The sequence below is a fragment of the Macaca mulatta genome, chromosome 10 (assembly GCF_049350105.2).
Source record: "Macaca mulatta isolate MMU2019108-1 chromosome 10, T2T-MMU8v2.0, whole genome shotgun sequence".
Classification (NCBI taxonomy): Eukaryota; Metazoa; Chordata; class Mammalia; order Primates; family Cercopithecidae; genus Macaca; species Macaca mulatta.
The window spans coordinates 104,598,260-104,624,759 of record NC_133415.1 but is presented as its reverse complement, the minus strand read 5'-3'; the positions used below and the strand labels follow the sequence as shown (position 1 = coordinate 104,624,759).

The 26,500-nt window shown below is 48.8% G+C and overlaps 1 protein-coding gene across 3 annotated transcripts in view; it reads left to right on the top strand.

Moving 5' to 3' along the window:
- Positions 1-233: 233 nt before the first annotated feature.
- The window catches only part of ATP9A (ATPase phospholipid transporting 9A (putative)), a 168,288-nt gene continuing 142,021 nt past the window's right edge, over positions 234-26,500 (top strand). Inside the window, exon 1 of one of the 3 annotated variants that reach the window (XM_015148777.3) lies at positions 234-569. In XM_015148777.3, the coding sequence (XP_015004263.3) occupies positions 283-569 (287 nt within the window). In that variant the 5' untranslated portion in view covers positions 234-282. The other 2 variants (XM_077951996.1, XM_077951997.1) reach the window with 2 other exon arrangements.

Genomic DNA, 26,500 nt, shown 5'->3' with positions numbered 1-26,500 from the left:
GATTGTGCATGTCTGATGTTGGTGTGTGATGAGTGTGACAGCGCCCGTGTGTAGGGCTGGGATGTGATTGTGAATGTGGGATTTTGGGGGTGTGTGGCGGCAGGGCGCGCGCACGGCAGGCGTGGGCGGGGGGCGCGTGGCCGGGTGGGCGCGCGTGGGGGGCGCGCGGCGCGGGCCGGGGGCGGGGACACTGCAGCGGCCGCGGCGGCGCGGACACGGCCCGGCCGCCCCCCGTGGCAGGCGCGGCGCGGAGCGAGCGGGCGCAGCGCGGAGCTCGGGCCCATGGTGCGCCCGTGTCCGTCGGTCGGGCCGCGCGGGCGGCTCCGCGCGTGGCCCGGCGCTCGCGAGCTCGCCCCCTCGCTGCGGGCCCGGCCCGCCCGCTGCCGCCGCCTCCTCCCCCGGGGCGGCGCGGCGCCGGCGGGCGGCGGCGCGGAGGCCGGACCGGGCGGCGGCCCAGGCGGCGCGGGGGGCGCGGCGGCCAAGGCGGGCGGCGCCGCCGACATGACGGACAACATCCCGCTGCAGCCGGTGCGCCAGAAGAAGCGGATGGACAGCAGGCCCCGCGCCGGGTGAGTGGGCCCGGCTCGCGTTCTCCTTTGTCCGCGCCTCCCGGAGCCGGCGCTCGGGCCAGCCTGGCCCGGCCTGACAGGTTGGCCGCGCGCCCTGCCCGGCGCCATGAGCCCGGGGCAGGGCCGGGGAGGCGGGGAGGCGGCGAGGGGGTCCCTGCGCTCCAGCCCCGGGCGGCCCCTAGCCTGATGCCGGCCCTTTGGGGTTCGAGCGCCCGGTTGCCTGGCCTCCCTGCCCACCTTCCTTTAGAAACCCCGAGAAGCCGGGCCCACCCCAGCGCTGTTTACACACTCGCGGAATTCGGATCTGCCATGCCTTCTCACCGTTTCATTGTTCCGTAATTAATATCTGTCGTTGAGGTAACGATTTGGTCAATGTCACACCGAGCTCTGTGCTTGGAGCCTTACTTGGGAGCCCAGATATGCTCAGCTTTTAGGGGGGCACGGCCTACGCCACGGGGTACCCCATCAGCGCCCCTGGGTCCCAACCCCAGGAGGCTGCGCCGAGACCACCTGCGCTCCGGTGGCCCCTTCCCCCTCCGCCCCGGGGTGGACCCGAACCAGCAGCCGCAGGAGGGTGGGAGGGGCTCCAACTGGCGGCTTGGTGACACTACCCCTTGTGTTCTCCCCCCACAATTTAGGGGAAGGAATCCCACGGCTGGGACAGGGGCTGCCGCCTGCTGTGTCTTTCCCCTTAGCAGGAGACCCCGAGGGCAACCTAGACGCGGAACATGTGAGGGTTTTCCCGCATTTGGGGAGAGGGGATGGGTTGGTATTTTGCGCCTCGCCGTCTTCCTGTTCGGAGGATGGCAGCGTGACATGTTGAGGTTGGCGGGGCTCTCGCATTGCCTGCCATAGACTTACCTGGGCATGAGGGGCGGGGGTGGGAAGGACAGGGGTGGGCGCTGGTGCAAATGCAGATTCCCCGGCCCCCGCCTAGACCCGCCAATCAGAGTTCTGGGGGGCGGGGCCTGGAGATGTGCATTTCCACAGGCGGTGCAGGTGAGGCTGGAGCCCGCCGGAGGCTGAACGCGGTGTTGGGCGGGGCCTGCGGCCGCTCTGCTCCGCCCTTGCTCGGGTGTCCGGTCCTCCCTGGGCATTTCCCGGTGGCGGCTGCTTATTGCAGCGTCAGTTGCTCGGAACAGTAGACGCAGAGGGTGGGGTAAACCCTAAAGGTGGCTTCACCAGGTGTCAGTGGAATTAAAAAAAAAAGAATGGTGCTGGCGGCCATTTTGTGGGGTCTTTGTCCCTGGCTTCCTGAATCCTCCGATGAAGAGGCCTCACTGATATTACCCAGAGGAGGAAATTGGAGCTTACGGAGGTTAAGGGCTGTAGGGAAGACTCTGCAAAATGGAGATTGAACTCCGGATTGTCTGACCCAAAGATAGTTCCCTCACTCCTCCCTTCTCTGTTTTGCGTTCCTTGTTGTTATTATTATTGAGATGGAGTCTCGCTCTGTTGCCCAGGCTGGAGTGCTGTGGCGAGATCTCCGCTCACTGCAACCTCTGCCTCCCGACTTCAAGCAATTATCTGCCTCAGCCTCCCGAGTAGCTGGGATTACAGGCGCCAGATACCACGCCCAGCTAATTTTTGTATTTTTAGTAGAGACGGGGGTTTCACCATCTTGGCCAGGCTCGTCTTGAACTCCTGACCTCGTGATCCACCCACCTCGGCCTACCAAAGTGCTGGGATTATAGGTGTGAGTCACCGTGCCCGACTATTTTATTATTTTTTTTAAATGAGGGAGTAGCAGGGGACCACCTTGCTATGTTGCTCAGGCTGGTCTCAAACTCTTGGCCTCAAAGAATCCTTCCGCCTCAACCTCCTGGAGGTAGTCTCCTGGGTTGGCTTTTGTTTTTGTTTTGAAGACAGAGTTTCGCTCTTGTTGCCCAGGCTGGAGTGCAGCGGTGTGAACAACTTCTGCCTCCCAGGTTCAAGCGATTCTCCTGCCTCAGCCTCCTGAGTAGCTGGGATTACAGGCATGCGCCACCATGCCCGGCTAATTTTGTATTTTAAGTAGAGATGGGGTTTCTCCATGTTGGTCAGGTTGGTCTCGAACTCTTGACCTCAGGTGATCCGCCCTCCTTGGCCTCCCAAAGTGCTGGGATTACAGATGTGAGCCACTGTGCCCGGCCAATCTATTTCTTAAACAGTGACATGGATTTGGATTCACATCGTGTATCAGGGTTGCTGTGCATTTGCATAAATGCTCTTGTATATAATCTGCATTTTCAGGAGTAGCAACATCAAGGTGGGAATCCTGAAGTTTAGAAACACTTGAGAAGCGCAGAGAGATGGAGGAGCTTCCTGAAATAGACTAGGGGCTGGGGGATGACAGCCTGAGGGCTGAAGTGGGTGGGTGGTTAAAGGAAGAAGAAAGTAATATGTAATCCGTCAGGCTTTCTGTTGGACTCTTGAGATAAATACGGCTGTTTTAATCCTTACAACAACCGTGTGAGTTTTTAGAGTTAATTCTCCCATTTTATTGACAGGGAAGCAAAGATTCACTGATGTTAATGTGTTCCTGGTCTTGAAGGTTGTAAGTGAGAGGAGGCAGTTTTGAACCAGATCCACCCATTTCACCTGATGGTTCTAGGCAATAAAACTGTGGAATGGTTGGAGGATTTGTGGTTAAAAAAAAACAAAAACAAGATGCCATATGTCGTAGGGGACAGAATGCAGTTATTTCTGGGGTCACTCGGCATATGTTGCGAACACTCGCAGCTTATTTTTGGAGGAATCCCCCGGCTTCAAAGTTCTTTTCTCTCTTGAGAAAGTTACCACATCCTGATATTGAGAAAAAGTTTGAAATGGTGTAGTTAGGAAACAAGGTATTTCACCTCCATTGCTGGAAACCATTTTATGACATCACATCCTTTGCTTGTGGCTGCCTGGAGCTCCTTTCTTGGTGAAATGGCAGGGATTGTTTGTTAGGAGCCAGAACTCAGGAATCCATTGAGGAGCTGGGTTCACACCCAGGCTCTGCTGCTTACTAGCTGTGTGATCTTGGGAAAATAACTGTAACTCTCTGAGCCTCAGTTGTTTCATCAGTAAAATGGGAATAACAATAATTATATATCTCATAGAGTTGATTAGTCCATGTAAAGTTTAGTCCATGTAAAGTTTAGGAGAATAAGTGCTCAGTATGCCTTAGGATCACTGGATGTTTGCATGAAGTTTACCGTTGGGATCTGCAGTGTGCTTCTTTGAGGAGGGGCCTTTTATGAGAAATTTAGAAATGTTATGAATTTCACTGCTTTTTCCTGATGAAACTCAGGTAAATGAGTAACTATATAGAGCATTCCGTCCAGGTATGTCGAGGCCCTGGTGTGGTGATGTGGCAAGGATGGGAGCTTAGGTACCAGGTGGCCGAAGACTTTGCCTCGTTGTAACAATCTATGTTTTGTGGCCACATTGGATGAGGATGCTTTGATGCTTGATATATTTGGATTTGGGGGACTAGGAAGTTTTGAATATGAATCAGATTGAGAAAGAAGAACTGAATAGGTACATTGTCTACTACAATTTTTTAAACAGCTTTATTGAGGTATAATTTATACAGCATACATCTATTGAAAGTGTACAAACCATTGATTTCAGAAAAACAGATGTATAGAATTACGCAACCATCACTCCGGCGTGGGTTTTGAACGTTTCCATCACCTCCGAAAGTCTCCTTCAGCCCATCCACAGTTCATCCCTGCCCTTGCCCCAGTCCCAGGCAGCCCGTGATCCACTTTCGGATTCCATAGATTTGCCCTGTCTGGAAATTGTCTATCAATGGAATCATACCACGTGTTGCCTTTTGTGTCTGGCTGCTTTATTTACCATGAAGTTTTTGAAGTTTCTTTTTATTGTGTAATAGAATTCCAGTTGGGCTTGGTGGCTCACACCTGTAATCCCAGCGCTTTGGGAGGATGAGGCAGGAGGATTGCTTGAGCCCTGGAGTTCAAGAGCAGCCTGGGCAACATAGTGAAACCCTGTCTCTACAAAAATTAGACAATAATAATAAAAAAAAGCCAGGCATGGTGGCTTGAGCCTGTGGTCCCAGCTACTTGGGAGGCTGAGTTAGGGGAGTGCTTCAGCCCCAGGAGATCTAGGTGACAGTAAGCCCTGATCGTACCACTGCACTCCAGCCTGGGCAACACAGTGAGACCCTGTCTCAAAAAAAACCCCAAAAAACAAAAAACAAAAACCCATGTGTGGATATATCACCTTAAAAATTTTTTTTTTTTTTTAAGATAGGGTCTCACTCTTGTCGCCTAGGCTGGAGTGCAGTGGCATGATCTCAGTTCACTGCAACCTCCACCTCCCGGGTTCAAGCGATTCTCATGCATCAACCTCCCGAGTAGCTGGGATTACAGGTGCCCACCGCCACACCCAGCTAATTTTTGTATTTTTGGTAGAGATGGGGCTTCACCATATTGGCCAAGCTGGCCTCGAACTCCTGATCTCAAGTTATCTGCCTGCCTTGGCCTCCCAAAATGCTGAGATTACAGGCGTGAGCCACTGACCCTGACCCGGCCCAGTGTTAACACAGGGTCCTTAAAAGCGAAAGACAGGCGGGAGAGTGAGTATCAGCATAAGAGAAAGATTGGGAGAGGCTGCACTGCTAGCTTGAAGAGGGAAGAAAGGGCCACTAGCCAAGGAATGCAGGGGACTCTAGAAGTTGGAAAAGGTAAGGAAACGGATTCTCCATTGGAGCCTCCAGAAGGAACACAGCCCTGCTGACACCTTCCTTGATTTTAGTCCCATGAGGCCCATTTTGGACTTCAGACCTAACTATAGGGTAATAGACTTGCATTACCACTCAAGTTGTGGTAATTTGTTACAGCAATGAGGAGAAGCTGTCACACACGGATGTGTGCTGCAGACCCTGTGCTCCTCTTTCCATCCTGCGAAGGGGACTGGAGTCTAGACAGGAAGCCCCCTGCCTAGGTGGAGGCATCAGAGGCATTTCAGAGGTCCTACGTTTTGCCTGAGAGCATAGATCTTACATCAGCATGTTTATGTGACTCATTATCTGACGGTGGAGGAAAAAGATGAATATTTATTTAGGAACCGCAGTGTTTTGGCTCTGAACTGACGTTTCCTCTTTCATGCTGCACAATGGCCCTTTGATGTTGGTATTTTTTTTTATTCTTACTTTACTGATAAGGAAACAAAAATGCCCTTTCTCTTTGATGTGATGGAGGTGTGGTGTTGGGTAGGATTCTCATTCTCAGGACTTACTTACATTCTTGTTTTTTGTTTGTTTGTTTGTTTGTTTTTGAGACGGAGTCTTGCTCTGTCGCCCAAGCTAGAGTGCAGTGGCGCCATCTCAGCTCACTGCAAGCTCCGCCTCCCGGGTTCCCGCCATTCTCCTGCCTCAGCCTCCCGAGTAGCTGGGACTACAGGTGCCCGCCACCTTGCCCGGCTAATTTTTTTGTATTTTTAGTAGAAATGGGGTTTTATTATGTTAGCCAGGATGATCTCGATCTCCTGACTTCGTGATCCGCCTGTCTTGGCCTCCCAAAGTGCTGGGATTACAGGCGTGAGCCACTGCACCCGGCCGTGTGTGTACATTTTAATATCCTTTCTTTGATGTGGTGGAGGGAGTATTAGGTATGAAACATATAGGGGTATGTTTTGAGGGAGGGAATTGTGCTGGTGGGTGAAACCCAGAGACACCCCCCTCCTCGGCCACCGACCTTCCCCTCTCTGGGCTGGAGTAGAGAGTTGCACCAACAGCTCTTTGCGCCCCTGGGATGAGAACAGTGCAGCAGGCCTTGACAGCAGCCCATGGGGCTGTGCTGTCTGTCCTTTGCCAGCGCCCAGCTGCACTTGTGCCATCCCCTTCAGTTACAGAGGTCCTCCCTCGCTCTGCCTTGTGCTGACCAAAACTAGACTAGCTGCTCCCTGCCCTTGTGGAGACCAGAAGATGCGTCATGGCAAACCCACAGAGGGACTCTGAAGGATGGAGGGTGGACATGGGCGCTGTGCCTGTCTGGCTTCCCTGCGGAAGGGCTCTTTCTTTTTTTGAGACAGAGTCTCTTCTGTTGCCCAGGCTGGAGTGCAGTGGTATGATCTCAGCTCTCTACAACCTCTGCCTCCCGGGTTTAAGCGATTCTCCTGCCTCAGCCCCCTGAGTAGCTGGGATTACAGGTGTATGCCGGCATGCTCGGCTAATTTTTGCATTTTTAGTAGAGACGGGGTTTCACCATGTTGGTCAGGCTGGTCTCAACGCTTGACCTCATGATCCACCCACCTTGGCCATCCAAAGTGCTGGGATTACAGGCATAAGCCACTGCACCCTGCCCAAAAGGGCTCTTTCTACCTACTGTCCAGCTGGCTGGTGAGAGGAGGTCCCTGTATTCCAGTCCCCAAGGAGTTGGGGGCACCTTTTGACCTTGACCTCTGCCTTGCATGCGACAAGTTGGAAAAAGCAGGCAAGGCATTGAACCAGCCATCTTTGGACTTTTGGCCCTTACTTCTCAGAACAGAATGTTCTTTTAGTGTCTACTCAGATGGAAATGTTGAAAGTTGGTGATAAGGGCTGGCTGTATTTTATGACTGCCTTTGAAGGGGGATGGGATGTGTCTTCAGGGTCACTCATGAAGGTGGTGACTTTGGTTTAATTTGGAAAGAAAAAGACTAGTTGTAACATTTTTATTGATGACATTTAGAATGATTCTGATTTTAATAACTAGTATCTGTTTTCTCTAATTTGTGTGAGTTTGAAAGATTTATATATGTATGAAAGATTAGCAATTATTTTTATGAGCCCTTCTGTTTGTACCAAATGATACTTGCTTTCTTGTTGTAGTCATGGCAGGAAGTTTCCTTTTAGAATTTAAAGAAAAGGCAGTCAATTAAAGAAAACCATGAAGTCTGTAAAAGTTCCTGAGATTTGTAGATACCCCAAGTCATGCCTGACATTTAGGAATTAGTGGCCCATGCTGAAATGGCACAGTCTAAACACATAATGTTACTGCTACAAGGGGAAAGAAATAGGAGGGTTGGTTGTGCTTATACATTTAAAACCTTTTTTTTTTTTTTTTTGAGACGTGGTCTCACTCTGTTGCTCAGGCTGGAGTCCAGTGGTGTGATATCACTGCAACCTCAGCCTCCCGGGTTCAAGCGATCCTACCGCCGCAGCCTCCCCAGTAGCTGGGATTACAAACATGCACCACCATGCCTGTCTAATTTTTGTATTTTTTATAGAGATGGGGTTTCTCCATGTTGCTCAGGCTGTTTTCAAACTCTTGGGCTAAAGCAATCCGCCAAACTCGGCCTATCAAAGTGCTGGGACTACAGGCGCCAGCCACTGTGCCTGGCCCTGCTTTTATTTTTGTCTAAACAGAATTTGCAGAAACTCTGGGGGAAGGCAGTTGGAAGAGGCCCCGTGGGAGCAGGGAAAGGCTTCTGGTGAGAGTTGGAAAGGTGAACTGGGCCGGATGCTCTTCCTTCGTCCCAATTAAATCTCTGTGGCATTTAGCAAATGCCAGGGAAGAGCCTGTTGGCAGTGGTCCCCAAGGAAGAATCAGTTTGTAGTGTCAGCAGTGCCCTGCTCCTAACATGAGCCTGGCAGGATCTCCCACATGCCGCGGACAGTTTGCAGTGACGAGATGAAGTCAGGCTTGGGGCCGGACTTGGTGGCTCATGCTTGCAATCCCAGCACTTTGGGAGGCCAAGGTGGGTGGCTCACTTAAGGTCAGGAGTTCAAGACCAACCTGGCCAACATGGTGAAACCCTGTCTCTACTAAAAATACACCGCGCCTGGCCGATATTTTGGGTTTGATGATTCCCTGTTATGGGGGCTGTCCTGGGCATTGTAGGATGTTTAGCAGCATCTCTGGCCTCTACCCACTAGATGCCAGTACTATCCCCTCCCCGCCCGCCTTGTGACAATCAAGAATGTCTCCAGACATTGCCAAGTGTCCTCTGCGGAGTGAATGGCCCTCGGAGCCACTGGACTAAGGAAACTGATATTCACTGAGTGGCCATATTCTTTATTGTCCTTTTAAGGTGTCTCATCCTGTCTTTAAAAAAAAAAAACGAAAACAAAACTCAAGACATCTGTTGGATGAGAAATCATACAGTCTGGACTATTGTTCTTGCTGTGAGGTCAGCTTTCTGATTTAGTAATTAAGGAAGCTTTGTGCTGTTAGAACATTTGGGAAATGTTGCAGATGTGGATCCCCCATCCCTCCCCAAATTCACGTGTTTGAAGCTGGAACCCCCAGCACCTCAGAATGTGACTGAATTTGGAGACAGGGCCTTTAAAGAGGTGATCAATTTAAAATGAAGCTGTTAGGCCAGGCGCGGTGGCTCACGCCTGTAATCCCAGCACTTTGGGAGGCCGAGGTGGGTGGATCATGAGGTCAGGAGATCGAGACCATCTTGGCTAACATGGTGAAACCCCATCTCTACTAAAAATACAAAAAATTAGCTGGGCGTGGTGGCGGGCGCCTGTAGTCCCAGCTACTCAGGAGACTGAGGCAGGAGAATGGCATGAACCCGGGAGGTGGAGCTTGCAGTGAGCTGAGATCGCACCACTGCACTCCAGCCTAGGCGACAGAGCGAGACTCCATCTCAAAAAAAAAAAAAAAAAAAAAAAAATTAAAAATTAAATGAAGCTGTTAGGATGGACCCTTTTCCATTCTGCCCGGTGACCTTATAGGAGGAGATTAAGACAGACAGAGAGGCTGAGCATGGTGACTCACACCTGTAATCCCAGCACTTTGGAAGGCTGAGGCAGGCGGATCACTTGAGGTCAGGAGTTTGAGACCAGCCTGGCCAAACATGGTGAAACCCCGTCTCTACTAAAATTACAAAAATTAGCTAGGTGTCGTGACGTGTACCTGTAATCCCAGCTGCTAGGAAGGCCGAGGCAGGAAAATTGCTTTAACTCAGGATGCGGAGGTTGCAGTGAACCAGCCTGGGTGACAGAGCGAGACTGCATCTCAAAAAAGAAAGAAAGAAACAAAGAAAGAAAGAGAGGGAGGGAGGGAGGGAGGGAGGGAGGAAAGACAGAGACACCAGAGAAAAGATTGTGTGAGGACACAGGGGGATGGTGGCTGTCTACAAGCCAAGGAGAGAGGCTTCAGGAGAAACCAACCCTGCTGACACCTTGTTCTTGGACTTCTGGCCTCCAGGACTGTGAGAAAATAAGTTTCTGTTGTTTAAGCCATTCAGTCTATGATATTTTATTATGGCAGCCCAAGGAAACTAATGTAGGAAGCATCTCATTTATTGCTGTCGTGGCATGTGTGGTATCTCTTAGTGTTACTAAGCTTTCATTTGAAATTAATGTCATGAATAGTACAGCTATGAACATTCTTGAACACGTCATTCAGTATGTCTTATGTGGCTTTGCTGTGCCCTAGGGTATACATTTGTGTTTAGCTTTAGAAGAAAATGATAATTTTCCAAAGCAATTATACTAATTTATACTTCTACCAAGCTGGTCAGTTGTTCCATGTCCTCACCAACACTGTATTGTCTGTCACCTTTCGTTTCAGCCATTGTGATGTGAGCATAATGATATTACAAGAATTTTTTTTTTTTTTAATTGAGATGGAGTCTTGTTCTTTCACCCACAGGCTAGAATGCAGAGGCACGATCTCGGGTCACTGCAACCTCCGCCTCCTGGGTTCAAGCAATTCTCCTGCCTCAGCCTCCTGAGTAGCTGGGATTACAGGTCTGCGGCACCACGCTGGCTGATTTTTGTATTTTTAGTGGAGACGGGGTTTTACCATGTTTGTCAGGCTGGTCTCGAACTCCTGACCTTGTGATCCGCCCACCTTGGCCTTCCAAAGTGCTGGGATTACAGGTGTGAGCCACCACGCCCAGCCAATAAATTTATTTATTTTTTATTTTTTATTTTTTGAGACGAAGTCTCACTCTTTTGCCCAGGCTGGAGTGTAGTGGTGCAATCTCGGCTCACTGCAGCCTCCGGCTCCTGGGTTCAAGGGATTCTCCTGCCTCAGCCTCCTGAATAGTTGGGGTTACAGGTATGTGCCACCATATCCGGCTAATTTTTGTATTTTTTTTTTAGTAGAGACGGGGTTTCACCATGTTGGACAGGCTGGTCTCAAAATCCTGATCTCACATGATCCACCTTGGCCTCCCAAAGTGCTGGGATTACAGGCGTGGGCCACCATGCCTGGCCTATTTATTTATTTATTGAGATAGTGTCTCACTCTGTTGCCCAGGATGGAATGCAGTGGTGTGATCTCAGCTCACTGCAACCTCTGCCTTCTGGGTTCAAGCAGTTCTCATGCCTCAGCCTTCCAACTAGCTGGGATTATGGGCATGCACCACCGTGCCCAGTTATTTTTTTTTTTATATTTTTAGTAGATATGGGGTTTAGCCATGTTGGCCAGGCTGGTCTCAAACCTCTTACCTCAGGTGATTCGCCTGCTTTTGGCCTCCCAAAGTGCTGGGAATACAGGTGTGTGCCACCATGCCCAACCTAAGAAATTTATTCTTTTTTTTTTTTTTTAGATGGAGTTTTGTACTTGTTGCTTGGGCTGGAGTGCATTGGTGCAATCTCAGCTCACTGTAACCTCCGCCTCCTGGGGTCAAGTGATTCTCATGCCTCAGCCTCCACGTAGCTAGGATTACAGGCATGTACCACCAGGCCCGGCTAATTTTTTATATTTTTAGTAGAGACAGGGTTTCTCCATGTTGGTCAGGCTGGTCTTGAACTCCCGACCTCAGGTGATCCACCTGCCTTGGCCTCCGAAAGTGCTGGGATTACAGGCATGAGCCACCATGCCCAGCGTTGGCTTCCTTTTCTTTATCTGAGATTGCGTTTTAGACATACAGGTTAGTCACGGGAACACTGAGCTTAAATTGTCATGCCAGGGTGGCCTGTCCTCCTGTGGGTTTCCAGGCTCCAGGGCCTGGCCAGGCACACTCTTCTTGAGTAGTTTATGTTATAAGAGGAACAGTGAAAAAGTCTAATCTTTGTTTTCCTCTAATTGAAAAATGAGGACATATCCACGTAAGAAAAATGAGAGAACAGGCCGGGCATGGTGGCTTGTGCCTGTAACCCAGCGCTTTGGGAGGCTGAGGTGGGCGGATCACCTGAGGTCAGGAGTTCGGTTCTAGCCTGTTCCAACATGGTGAAAACTCGTCTCTACCATAAAAAAAAAATACAAAAATTGGCTGGGCATGGTGGCACGTGCCTGTAATCCCAGCTACTTGGGAGGTTGAGTCAGGAGAATTCCTTGAACCCGGGAGACAGAGTTTGCAGTGAGTTGAGACTGTGCCACTGCACTCCAGCCTGGGTGACAGAGTAAGACTCAGTCTCATTAAAAAAAAAAAAAAAAAAAAAAAGAAAAATGAGAGAACAGAGAAAACTGATAAAGGAAATAATGCTGGTATGTTATATTTCCTTCAGAGACAATCACAATGAACACAAACCTTTGAGCAGATGATGTTTTCTTCCTGTTTGTGCGTGTACCTTGTTTTATGAGTAGGGACCATGTAGCACATGGGTTTTTGTTTTGTTTTGTTTTGAGACGGAGTCTCGCTCTGTCATTGCCCAGGCTGGGGTGCAGTGGCGCTATCTGAGTTCACTGCAAGCTCCGCCTCCTGGGTTCACGCCATTCTCCTGCCTCAGCCTCCTGAGTAGCTGGTACTACAGGCGCCCGCCACCACACCCGGCTAATATTTTGTATTTTTAGTAGGAACGGGGTTTCACCGTGTTAGCCAGGATGGTCTCGATCTCCTAACCTTGTGATCCGCCCACCTTGGCCTCCCAAAGTGCTGGGATTACAGGCGTGAGCCCCCGCGCCTGGCTTTTTTTTTTTGAGTCAGGGCCTCACGCCATTTCTCAGGCCGGAGTGGAGGTGCACAATCTCTGCTCACCGTAATGTCTGCCTCCTGGGCTTAAGTGATTCTCTCACCTTCGTTTCCCAAACAGCTGGGACCATAGGCGTGTGTACCACCACAGTTGGCTAACTTTTAGATATTTTAGAGAGACGAGGTCTCATTATATTGCCGAGTGTGGCACATAGGTTTTTATGTTTTACTTTTTCCACTTAGCATTTTACTATAAAGCATTTTTTACGTTATAGTGTACTTAACAAATAACATTTTATTTTATTTTATTTATGTTTTTGAGATAGAGTCTCACTCTGTTGCCCAGGCTGGATTGCAATGGCATGATTTCGGCTCACTGCAACCTCTGCCTTTCAAGTTCAGGTGATTCTCCTGCCTCCGCCTCCCAAGTAGCTAGGACTACAGGCGCACACCACCACGCCCAGCTAATTTTTGTATTTTTAATAGAGATGGGGTTTTGCCATATGCAAATGACATTTTGAATGACAGCATAATATTTCTTTGAATAGACATCTCTAATTTACTTAACCAGTGCTTTATATTCTCACAAGTTGCTTTGTATTTTATTTTCACTTTACAAGAAATGTTTTCTTTTTCTTTTCTTTCTTTCTTTTTTTTTTGAGACAGAGTCTGGCTCTTGTTGCCCAGGCTGGAGTGCAATGGCGCCATCTTGGCTCACTGCAACTTCTGCTTCCCAGGTTCGAGTGATTGTCCTGCCTCAGCCTCCCAAGTAGCTGGGATTACAGGTGGGTGCCACCACACCCAGTATTTTTGTATTTTTAGTAGAGATAGGATTTGACCATGTTGGCCAGGCTGGCCTCGAACCCCCAACCTCAGGTGATCCACTCACCTCGGCCTCCCAAACTGCTGGGATTAAAGGCATGAGCCACTGTACCCTGCCACAAGTAATGTTTTCATTCCAAATCCTGGCCCTCCAAAAGCAAACAAAGAGAAAGTAGAGAGAGGCACTGACTCCTGCCCTGGGCCTGAGAAGTCACCTGTCTGGGATGGATAAGCCTGACCAGCAAAGAAGCACTCAAAAATTCAGTTTTGTGTGTGATACCACAGAAAACCAGTGCTTAAGAATCTTGGCCTTGTTTTTGCATGTTTCAGAGAATTGCCGGCTGTTTGAAAGGGCATCCAGATCTCTACACAGTCATAGAAAAGTTAACAGAGGTTTATAGTATGAAGACTAAAAATAGCTACTGTTGATTCCATCCGTTCATTCACTCCATAAACATTTCCTGAGCACTTACTCTGTCTCTGGCAGTTTTAATATTAGGGATATAGCGGTCAACACATGCAACAGAAATCCCTGATAGCATGGGCCTTCCATTCTAGTGACACACAGTAGATTTTCTTGTAAGAATTTTGTTAAACTCCATTGGTTTATTGGGTGCCACCATCACTGTCTTAGGTATTTTAAGTGGATTGTCTTAATGGCATTGTCCAATACTAGGTACTGTCATGGTTCTATTTTCCAGGAAACAGAGGCTTAGCAGGATTAACTAGTCCAGGGTCCCACAGCTCGTAAACTGCTGTCTCTTGTCTCCCAGGTCTCAGCTCAGCTGTCTCTTTGGGACATCTTTCCAGACCATTCACTCTGTAGGAGTCACCTACCGCTGAGTGGCATATTTTTGTTTGGGTTTTTTTTTTTTTTTTTTTTGCTTGTTTTTTTTTTTTTGTTCCTACCTTGCCCACTACAAAATGTAGGCTCTGTGAGAGCAGTGCCCTCGTTTGACTAGTGAGAGTACCAGTGCTTAGCACAAAGGCTGGCACATAGTAGGTGCTCAGTAAATACTGGCTGCTTGATTAAATGAGCTAGTGAATAAAGAATAGGAGCAACAGGCATGGTGGCTCACGCCTGTATCCCAGCACTTTGAAAGGCAGAGGTGGGAGGATCTCTTGAGCCCAGGAGTTGGAGACCAGCCTGGGCAACACAGGGAGACTCCATCTTTACCAAGAAAATAAAAAATTAGCTGGGCATGGTAGTGCATGCCCGTGGTCTCAGCTACTTGGGAGGCTGAAGTCGGAGGATCCTTTGAGCCCAGGGGTTTGAGATTGCAGTGAGCCATGATTGTGCCACTGCAGTCTAGCCTGGGATGGAGTGTGACCCTGTCTCCAAACCCCCCCCCCCCAAAAAAAAACCCAAAAAACAGAAACATTAAAAAATCTCAAGAGCTTTACATTCCTAATTCATTGAGAGGTATAAGTGGTGGTAGGACCCACAGTGGGCTTCAGTGAGGGTACATGTTGAGCACTGGAGCCAGAAGGAGGATAAACAATGGAATCCTCATCTGCACAGAAAAAGGGAATCCTTCCTTCCTGTTACGTCTCCCTCCTTCCTTCCCTTCTTTATCCGCATGACCCATGGCTGCAAGGAAGGAGCCACGTCCAGCCTCCTGCCTCTTGTTGGATGTGGAGCTCTTAGACCCCCTTGTGTGTCTCATGGAAGCTCCCATAGCAGTGCCAGCCACCGTAGCAGGGTTGGAGGGAGGAGGAAGGCAGGCTTGGCAGTGCCAGTGGGGACCCTTGGTGTGTCCCTACTGGGTTCCTGCCATTTGGATTCCTCCCTAGGTTGCCATCTAGACAATTCAGAGGTGGCTCTCAGATTCTACAGCTTGGTGAGATTGCCAGACTCTGGCTAAGAGGGCTGGCTCCGGGGTCAGCCTGCTGGACTCACATCCTGGCTCTGCCCCTTACAGGCTGTAAGACCCTGTAAGGTGCAGTGTCCTCATCTACAAGAGGGCGAGGATAGAAGCCCCTGACTGTAGGATGGTTGGGAGGAGCAAGGCAAGTCATTCGCCTTGAGGGCTTTGCCACAGCGCTTGGCACACACTCGGCACTTACTCATGTTTTCGCTTATTGTTTTGGTGTCTAGGAAATTGCTTTCCACTGGATTCTGTTCTGTTTTCTGGAATCTTGTGGGCCATGCTGTGTGGGGTTGCCAGCCAGGCTTTGTGGCCTAGGCCTGTGTTAGAACCTATGACCGAGTGTCTTGGGTAAACACAAATGCGTGAGGTGAGGGAGGGGTGCTGGGCACTGGGGCATGTGAAAGGGGAATGAGTCATCAGCCCGCGCTTAGTGACAGAGCATCTTTGTGTGCCAGGCCTGGGGGAGGTGAATGGGATCTGGTCTCTGACCTACAAACTCATGGCAAGATCCGAGGCTGCAGACAGAGCTGTGTGCTGTTTGGGCAGCAGGGTGAGCTTTATTATTTTATTATTTTTTTTATTTATTTTTGAGACAGAGTCTTGCTCTGTCACCCAGGCTGGAGTGCAAGCGACGCAATCTCGGCTCACTGCAACCTCAGCCTCCCGGATTCAAGCGATTCTCCCACCTCAGCCTCCCAAGTAGCTGGGATTACAGGTGCCCACCACTGTGCCCAGCTAATTTTATTGGATTTTTTTTTTTTTAAGTAGAGACAGGGTTTCACCATGTTACCCAGGCTGGTCTCAAACTCCTGAGCTCAGGCCATCTGCCTATCTCCCAAAGTACTGGGATTTCAGGGTGAGCCACCGCGCCCGGCCTATTTTATTTTTAAATTAGAAAAAAATGTACTGAGTCAGAGTCACAAGGTTTAATACTTAACAGGATAGAGGTGTAGCCATTGCAAAGTCAGTTTCCCTCCCACTCTCTCTAGTCAGTTACCCTGTGCCCTTCCCCAGGCAGTGAGTCTTACCATGTTCTTCTGTATTGTTCTAGACATTTTTAAGCATTTATAAAAAAAAACACCATGCATCTTTATATAGATAAATAGATATATATTTTTCTTTTTTATTCTGTTATTAATATGCCCTACACCGTACATGTATTTTTCACTTAACCGTACATTCTGGCCGGCGGTGGCTCGCGCCTGTAATCCCAGCACTTTGGGAGACCAAGGTGGGCGGATCACCTGGGGTCAGGAGTTTGAGACCAGCCTGGTCAACATGGTGAAACTGTCTCTACTACAAATACCAAACTTAGCCAGGCATGGTGGTGGGTGCCTGTAATCCCAGCTACTCAGGAGGCTGAGGAGGCAGAAGAATCACTTGGACCTGGGAGGCGCAGGTTGCAGTGAGCCAAGATCGCACCACTGCACTCTAGCCTGGGCGACTGAGTGAGACTCCGTCTCAAAAAAAAAAATTCTGAGTTCATTCCGTGTCAGTATATAACAACCTTCTTCACTACCTTTTTGAAATTATTTATTTATTTACTTGTTTGAGATGTGGGGGCTATGTTGCCCAGACTGTCTCAAACTCCTGGGTTCAAGTGATTCTCCTGCCTCAGCGTCCCAAATAGCTGGGACTACAGGCACACACCATTGCACCTGGCCTTTGATCATTATTTTAATGCCTTCATAGTATTACATTGAATAGTACCGTAGTTTGTTTAGCCAATCTACCACTGATGGTCATTTAGATTATTTCTCCATTTTATTTGTTTGTCTGTCTGTCTATCTATCTACTGTCTGTCTATCTATCTACCTACCTACCTACCTACTTATCTATTTAGCTATCTTTAGAGGCGCTGTCACCCAGGCTGGTCTTGAACTCCTGGCCTCAAGTGAACCCGGGCCTGCAAAGTGCTGGGGTTATAGGCGTTTGCCACTGAGCTTGGTCAGTTATATTTATTTTTTCTAATGGTTTATTATTACTAGGAATGTCACACAAGTCTTTGTGCCCATGTTAGACTGTATGGAATATCTAGAAGGGGAATGGCTGAAGTGAATGTACATTTGTAATTTTGATAGCATCGTCAAAATGTCCTCCGTGAAGTTATGCTGACTTAGATCCTTGCCAGCAGTGACAGCGCCTGTTTGTCCATCCTTGCCTTTATTAAGATTTTTGACTTTGGTCATAAAAAAATGATATCTTGGTGTGGTTTTAGTTTTGTATAATATTTAAAAATTGAGTCAGTTGCCAACATTTTATAACTGAATATTTACTCTTCAGAATGTCTTTGTCTTGAAGAATCAGATGGTCTAGGCTTGTGTAGGAACTGGACTGGAGGTGTGCCCCATCCCACTGGACCTTGTGTTTATTTTCATTAATTATTTTTTCTCCTTCTCCTCCTCCCTCCTCCTTCCTCCCTCCCCTCCTCCACCTCCTTCTTTCTTCTTTTCTTCTCTTCTATTTTTAAAAAACAAATAGAGATGGGATCTCACTATGTAGCTCAAGCTGGTTTCGCACTTCTAGCCATAAGTGATCTTCCTGCCTCAGCCTTTCAAAGTGCTGGGATTACAGGCATGAGCCACTGCACCTAGCCTATGTATTTTTTATGTGGCTTGCTGGGCCCCTGTAGGTTTGAGTTTGCCAGTCCTGGTCTAGAGAGAAACAGACCAGTAAAGTCTAAGAGAGCCCGAACTGCTTCCTCCTCTCTTTGCGAAGAGCACAGAGTTGGGTTTGAAAGGATAGATAGAAGATAAAGGGACAGGCTTGCAGGAGGATGTCTGGTGTGAGTGGGTCTTACAGACATGTTGGGTAGTTTGATAGAAATGGAGCAGTGGGGGAAGATGAGAGCGTAGGGTCCTGGGGCATGCCTGCCTTGGTTGCAGGAGAGTGGCTTGGTAATGGGACAGCAGAGATGAAAAGGTGAGAAGACGAGAGCCTTGGACTTGAGTCTGATAGCTGTAGGATCATTGTGGGACTATCGCCTTTCCCTGTCTCTCCGGCCCTCAGTCTTTCCCTGTGAATATTCTGCTGCTCAGCAGGCCTGACTCCTCTTATAGAAGTATGACTCGCATGTCGTCCCACTCCCACACTTTCTTTTCCTGTGTTAATGTGCTAAGGATAATAGCCTCCAGCTCCATCCATGTCCTGCAAAAGACACAATCTTGTTCTTTTTTTATGACTGTGTAGTATTCCATATGCATATGTACCACGTTTTCTTTATCCAGTCTGTCATTGGTGGGCATTGAGGTTGATTCCACATCTTTGCTTTGTGAATAGTGCTGCAGGGAACATTTGTGTGCAGATGTCTTTGTGGTAGAATGATTTATATTCCTTCGGATATTGAAATAAACTTTAAATGTCACATTTTGGGTACTCAGCAGCCACATGTGACTGGTGGCTACTGTGTCGGATGGTGCAGTATAGAATGGTTCCATCATCACAAAAACCTAGCAGGCAGTGCTGCGCCAGAGCAGGGCTCTCCACCCCGGGACTGTTGACATTTGGGGCCAGATTACCCTCTCTGGTGGGGCTCTCCTGGACATTTTGGGATGTTTAGCAGCATCCCTGGGCTCTACCCACTACGTGTCAGTAGTACCCCACTCCCCTGCAGTTGTGACAATCAAACACATCCCTAGACATTGTCAAGTGTCTGCAGGGGCAAAATAACCCTGCCCTGTTATTGAGAACGATTGCTGTTGACTAATTCAGACTGCTTTTCTTTTCTTTTCTTTTCTTTTTTTGAGACAGAGTCTCAATCTGTTGCCCAGGCTGGAATGCAGTGGCAGAATATTGGCTCACTACAACTTCCTTCTCCGGGGTTCAAGCGATTCTTCTGCCTCAGTCTCCCCAGTAGCTGGGACTACAGGCACCTGCCACCATGCCCAGCTTTTATATATATATATATATATATATATATATATATATATATTTATTTATTTAGACAGAGTCTCGCTCTGTCACCCAGGCTGGAGTGCAGTGGCGCGATCTCGGCTCACTGCAGCCTCTGCCTCTTGGGTTCAAGCAATTCTCCTGCTTCAGCCTCTGAGTAGCTGGGACTGCATCCACACCCAGCTAATTTTTGTATTTTTAGTAGAGACGGCGGGGTTTCACCATGTTGGCCAGAATGGTCTTGATCTCCTGACCTCTTGATCCACCTGCCTCAGCCTCCCAAAGTGCTGGGATTACAGGAGTGAGCCACCGCACCTGACCCATGCCCAGCTAATTTTTGTATTTTTAGTAGAGACAAGGTTTCGTCATGTTGGCCAGGCTGGTCTCGAACTCCCGACCTTAAGTGATTCGCCCGCCTCGGCCTGCCAAAGTACTGGGATTACAGGCATGAGCCACCATGTCTGGCTACTTTTAATTTTTCTTGGTGTTCTTTTTGGATCTGCCCAACGTCAGTGCTGAGACTGTTCTTTCCTGGACCTTGTAACTTCCTGGAAGGTTCGTGTGTCGTGCAGAGAATTCAGCAAATATTTGCGCAGTGCGTACTGACTATAAGAACTCGCAGCAGAGATGATGGTGTCTGCGGACGCCAACTCCTTCCCTACTCCTTGTTATATTAGTTACCTTTTTCAGAAACATTGTTCCCTCGGCTTTGCTCCTCTAATATTTGCTTTTCCCTTGCATTTCAGCCAGATTGTATGAAACCATTGTGTATCTGGTTAGCAGACTATCTGCTGTTAAAACCTTTATTTGTCTTAGAGTCCAATCCTAAGAAAATCCATTTCGGTTTTCCTTTATATAAATGGTCTAGGCTGGGCGTGGTAGCTCATGCCTGTCATCCACCTTGGAAGGCCCAGGCGGGTGGATCACCTGAGGTCAGGAGTTTGAAACTAGCCTCGCCAACATGGTGAAACCCCATCTCTACTGAAAATACAAACATTAGCTGGCCGTGGTGGTGCAGGCCTGTGGTCCCACTACTCAGGAAGCTGAGGTGGGAGGATCGCTTGAGCCTGGGAGGCAGAGGTTATGTTGAACCGAGATTGGGCCACTGCATTCCAGCCTGGGTGACAGAGTGAGACCTTGTCTCAAAAAAAAAAAATAAAATAAAATATGAATAAATAAATAAATAAATGGTCTGAGCAGGAAACAATGTAAACTAAGTTATTTCTAAACTTACATTTTAACCTAGTTGAATGGCTGTTGTTATCAATGGGTGAGAAAGTTATTTCATATTTTCCTTTTTTATTTGGAAAAATAGCTTAAGAGAAAGAACTTTTTTTTTTTTTTTTGAGATAGAATCTTACTCTGTCACCCAGACTGGAGTACAGTGCCAGAATCTCGGCTCACTGCAACCTCCACCTCCTGGGTTCAAGCGATTCTCCTGTTTCAGCTTTCTGAGTAGCTGAGACTACAGGTATTTGCCACCGCACCCGGCTAATTTTTGTATTTTTAGTAGAGACAGGGTTTCACCATGTTGGCCAGGATGGTCTCGATCTCTTGACCTCATGATCCACCTGCCTCAGCCTCCCAAAGAGCTGGGATTACAGACGTGAGCCACCGCGCCTGGCCTAATTTCTTACTCTTAAAGGATTCGGTCTTGCAGCCCATCTCCCCAGCCTGTCTGGAATGTGGGATGGAAGTTTATTTGTCATGGCAGTGTCAGACGGTCCAGTTTCAGTTTGGTGTTAAGGAACAACAGCAGCACCCACACCACCAAGGTGACAGCTGCCACAACACAGCTTCGGGCCACTGCTCCTCTGGAACCCTGAGGCGCCAGGGAGCTGAAGTCCATCCATGCGACACACGGGGTGTGGCTGCAGCTTCCCCGGGAAGAGAGAGCTGCGTGTATAAATCCACTTCTCAGTAGGAAGGCTGGCTGTCACCTCTCTTGTTTGGACAGATGTGGGGGAATTTGGTCACTTGTAAATTTGCCACCAAGCTCAAGGTTTCTGCTGCGGGACAACAGTTCCAAAATGTTGGGCAGGCAATGGTTCTGGATGCTGCATGATAAATTTAAAGAATTCATGGGCAGGAACTGAATCGCATTGAGACATTTAGCAAGATGCTTATTTATTTTTCAATTTCCCTTCAATATTTACAGCCCTGTCAGGGCCCACTTTTTAGCACCAAACACTTGCTAACTTCTCAGCAATAAAGAAAGGAGGGACCAGGCGCGTTGGCTCATGCCTGTAATCCCAGCACTTTGGGAGGTCGAGGCGGGTGGATCACCTTAGGTCAGGTGTTCGAGACCAGCCTGGCCAACATGGTGAAACCCCGTCGCTACTAAAAATACAAAACTTAGCCGGGCATGGTGGTGCACACCTGTAATCCCAGCTGCTTGGGTGGTTAAGGCACAAGAATTGCTTGAACCCAGGAGGCGGAGGTTGCAGTGAGCTGAGATTGCGCCACTGTACTCCAGCCTGGGCGACAGAGCGAGACTCTATCTCAAAAAAAAAAAAAAACAAAAAAAAACAGAAAAAGAAAAAGAAGGGAGGAGCAGCAGCAGGGTAGGCTTCGGGCTCAGAGGCACTGCCAGCTGCAGCAGCCAGCCGGAGTGGAGTAACACACTTTGCTTTTCATTGTGCTGGTTTTGTTATTTATCTTCTATTTATGGCAAGTGATACTGGTTTCTAGTTATGGTAATGGCATGAGGTTATCTTTTTTTTTTTTTTTTTTTTTTTTTGAGACAGTGTCTTGCTCTGTTCCCTAGTCTGGAGTACAGCGGCATGATCAGGGCTCACTGCAGCCTCGACTTCCTGGACTCAAGCGATCCTCCGTCCCTAAACCCCCACCTAGCTGAGACTATAGGCATGTGCCACCACGCCTGGCTAATTATTTTTGAATTTTAGTAGAGATGAGGTCTCACCATGTTGCTCGGGCTGGTCTCCAACTCCTGAACTCAAGCGATCTTCCCGCCTCGGCCTCTCAAAGTGTTGGGATGACAGGTGTGAGCTATCCCTGGCCAGAGATTATCATTTAAAATACATTTATGTAAATGGGGTGAATCTATTTTAAACAAATAGTTTATATATAAAACCTAGAGCAGGAGTTCTCAACTGGGCACAAGTGGCGTTTTGGGCTAGATACTTCTCTGTTGTGGCGGTTGTCTGTGCATTGTAAGGTGTCTCGCGGCATCCCTGGCCGCCTCCATTCACTAGATGAGAGTAGCATCTTGGAGTTGTGACAACCAACAGTGTCTCCAGATATTGCAGGATACCCACCCTGGGGGTGCAAAATTGCCTCCAGTTGAGAACCACTGATATAAGGTGATCAAATTTAGACAAAATCGTGTAGTTAGAAGCTAGAGGTATTTGGAGATCATAGAAATCCCATGTGTGTATGAAAATGGCTGAAGTTTGGGAAACTCTGTTCAGGCAAGCTTCCCTCCATTGTGAGGTCCACTTACTTTTTTTTTTTAGACGGAGTTTTGCTCTTGTTGTCCATGCTGGAGTGCAGTGGTGTGATCTTGGCTCACTGCAACCTCAGCCTCCCAGGTTCAAGCTCTTCTCCTGCCTCAGCCTCCCGAGTAGCTGGGATTACAGCCATGCACCACCACGCCCGGCTAATTTTGTATTTTTAGTAGAGGTGGGGTTTCACCATGTTGGTCAGATGGTCTCCATCTCCTGACCTCGTGATCCGCCTGCCTTGGCCTCCCAAAGTGGCGTGAGCCACCATGCCTGGCCTATGAGATCCACTTACTCACGTTCATGTGTGCGTCCTTTGCCACTGACATCAGTTCAAGATTAAGGTGGAAGGAGGTGTCTTGAAAGGGTTGCTCTCCAGCAGCATTGGCCAGTAGAACTCTCAGCCATGATGGAATGTTCTGTGTCTGCACAGTCTAGTCTGTAGTTAGTGGTCACATGTAGCTATGGAGCACTCAGTGCGGCCAGGGAAAAGGAGGACTTGAATTATTTTAATTAATTGAAACTTAAAATAGCCACATGTGGTAGAAGCCGCCAAGGTGGACAGCACAACTGTAAAGAAGTCAGAGTAGTAAGGACAGGATGATGAAATGCAGGCTTTAAGGTGTAGACTGTACTCTTTAAACATTATAATTGGGGCCGGGTATCGTGGCTCACGTCTGTAATCCCAGCACTTTGAGAAGCTGAGGTGGGAGGATTGCTCGAGCCCAGGAGTTGGAGACTAGTCTGGGTAACACAGTGAGACTGTTTCTACTAAAAATAAAAAAATAAAAAAAAATTATCCAGGCGTGGTGGCACACACCTGTAGTCCCAGCCACATGGGAGGCTGAGGCAAGAGGATCACTTGAGCCTGGGGAGAAGGAGGCTGCACTGAGCCATGATGGTGCCACCGCACTCCTGCCTGGGCGACAGAGTGAGACCTTGTCTCAAAAAACAAAAACAACAACACAAAACCCATTAGAATTGAAGACATATAAAACCAACAGGAATGTGTCTTTACACATGGCCCAGCCGTGTGGCAGAGAGAAATCTTTTTTTTTTTTTTTTTTTTTTGAGACGGAGTCTCGCTCTGTCGCCCAGGCTGGAGTGCAGTGGCCGGATCTCAGCTCACTGCAAGCTCCGCCTCCCGGGTTTACGCCATTCTCCTGCCTCAGCCTCCCGAGTAGCTGGGACTACAGGCGCCCGCCACCTCGCCCGGCTAGTTTTTTGTATTTTTAGTAGAGACGGAGTTTCACCATGTTAGCCAGGATGGTCTCGATCTCCTGACCTTGTGATCCACCCGTCTCGGCCTCCCAAAGTGCTGGGATTACAGGCTTGAGCCACCGCGCCCGGCCCAGAGAAATCTTTTTATTTATTTTTTTGAGATAGAGTTTTGCTCTTGTCTCCCAGGCTGGAGTGCAATGGTGCAATCTTGGCTCACTGCAACCTCCACCTTCTGGGTTTAAGCGATTCTTCTGCCTCAGTCTCCAGGGTAGCTGGGATTACAGGTGCCCACCACCACGCCCGGCTAATTTTTTTTTTTTTGAGATGGAGTCTCACTCTTATTGCCCATGCTGGGGTACAATGGCACGACCTTAGCTCACCACAACCTCTGTCTCCTGGGTTTAAGCAGTTCTCCTGCCTCAGCCTTACAAGTAGCTTGCATCACAGGCATGCGCCACCACCCATCTAATTTTGTATTTTTAGTAGAGACAGGATTTCTTCATGTTGGTTAGGCTGATCTTGAACTCCTGACCTCAGGTGATCCACCCGCTTTGGCTTCCCAAAGTGCTGGGATTACAGGCGTGAGCCACCATGCCCAGCCTAATTTTTTGTATTTTTTGTAGAGACGGGGTTTCACTATGTTGGTCAGGCTGATCTTGAACTCCTGACCTCAGGTGATCCACCCGCCTTGGCCTCCCAAAGTGCTGGGAATATAAGCATGAAGCACCGCGCCTGGCCTGCCAGACAGGAATCTTAAAAGATTTTAGGTAGCGGCTGACAGACTCCCAACTAAAATTGGTTTGAGTTGGCTGGGGCATGGTGACTCACACCTGCAACCCCAGCACTTTGGGAGGCTGAGGCGGGCAGATCCCTTAAGTCCAAGGAGTTTGAGACCAGCCTGGGCTGTATAGGGAGACCCCTGACTCTGCAAAAAATTATAAAATTAGCCAGGTGTGGTGGTGCATGCCTGTAGTCCCATCGGGAGGCGGAGGTGGGAGGATTGCTTGAGTCCAGGAGGTAGAGGCTCCAGAGAGCTATGATCTCGCCACTGCACTGCAGCCTGGGTGACAGAGTGAGACCCTGTCTCTAAATAAATAAATAATAATGAAACAAAGTAAACTGGCTTGAGCAAAGTAAAATACAACAAAAGCCATTTTATTGACTCTGAGACTGAAAGTCTGGGGATGGGTGAATCTTTGCACTCTCTCGAGGTTATCAGGAACTTCTCGTCTCTGCTGTCCTCCTTGGGGGCTTCATTTTCAGGCCGACTAGTCCCTAAATGGGAACAGGGCGTCTGTCCCCTGCCCAGGCGTGTTTTCTGCTACCATAGCAACCCCAGGGAGAAGAGCACGTCTTTCCAAGTATTTCTAGCAAAATCCCAGCCAGGGGTCTCACTGTCCCTTCTCAAGCCATCATGTCCAGAACATCCAGGGCTCTCCCTGGCTGAGCCTGGAGTCTGCACTCATCATGCCTGAAATTCAGAGATGGGGTTGGGCTCAGCTAAACCCCGTGGAAAGAAGATGGAGGAAATTGACTTTTAAAACCATGATTAAAGAGTAAGTGTAGGTGAGGTCAGGAGATCGAGACCATCCTGGCTAACAAGGTAAAACCCCATCTCTACTAAAAAGTAGAAAAAATCAGCCGGACGTGGTGGTGGGTGCTTGTTGTCCCAGCTACTAGGGAGGCTGAGGGAGGAGGCGGCGGAGCTTGCAGTGAGCCAAGATCGTGCTGCCCGCTCTCCAGTCTGGGAGACAGAGCAAAACTCCATCTCAAAAAGAAAAAAGAGTAAGTGTAGGATAGAAGAAAACTCTGTATGGCAGCCTAGGACTGAGGGAGTAGACCTAAGAAAGGACATACTTGGAAGGGGCCCCTCTCTGGGGCCAGGGTTCAGACCTGGTTGGGGACATTGGGGTCCAGGCTGTTGGATGGCAAGAAAGTTGGCGGGCTTGCAGGGCCAGAGCTGGTCTGCACCCATGGGGAAGGGGGAAAGCAACCTTCCAAGTGCAGATGGGGCTGGTGAGTCATAGCTGGTGGTTCACACGTGTCCCTCCAGAGTGTTGCTCTGTCACCCAGGGTGGAGTACAGTGGTGCGATCTCAGCTCACTGCAACCTCTGCCTCCCAGGTTCAAGCGATTCTCTTGTCTCAGCCTCCCGACTAGCTGGGACTCAGGCCTACAGGCACCTGCCACCACGCCTTGTTAATTTTTGTAGTTTCAGTGGAGGCGGAGTTTCTCCATGTTGGCCAGGCTGGTCAACCTCCTGACCTCAAGTGATCCACCTACCTTGGCCTCCCAAAGTGCTGGGATTACAGGCGTGAGCCACCGCACCCAGCCTCCCTCCAGCGTTCTCTACTGAGAAAGCTTAACACTGGAGCTCTGAAAAGGAGAGAGGCAAACACTTTGTTATTTATTTACTTATTTAGTTATATTATTATTATTATTATTATTATTATTATTATTATTTGAGACGGAGTCTCGCTCTGTCGCCCAGGCTGGTGTGCAGTGGCCCGATCTCCACTCACTGCAAGCTCCGCCTCCCGGGTTCATGCCATTCTCCTGCCTCAGCCTCCCGGGTAGCTGGGTCTACAGGTGCCTACCTCCACGCCCGGCTAATTTTTTGTATTTTTAGTAGAGATGGGGTTTCACCATGTTAGCCCGGATGGTCTCGATCTCCTGACCTTGTGATCTACCCGCCTCGGTCTCTCAAAGTGCTGGGATTACAGGCATGAGCCACTGCGCCCAGCCTGTTTTTTATTTATTTTTATTTTATTTTATTTTTTTGAGACAGAGTCTTGCTCTGTTGCCCAAACTGTAGTGCAGTGGTGTGATCTCTGCTCACTGCAACCTCCGCCTCCCGGGTTCAAGAGAGTCTTCGG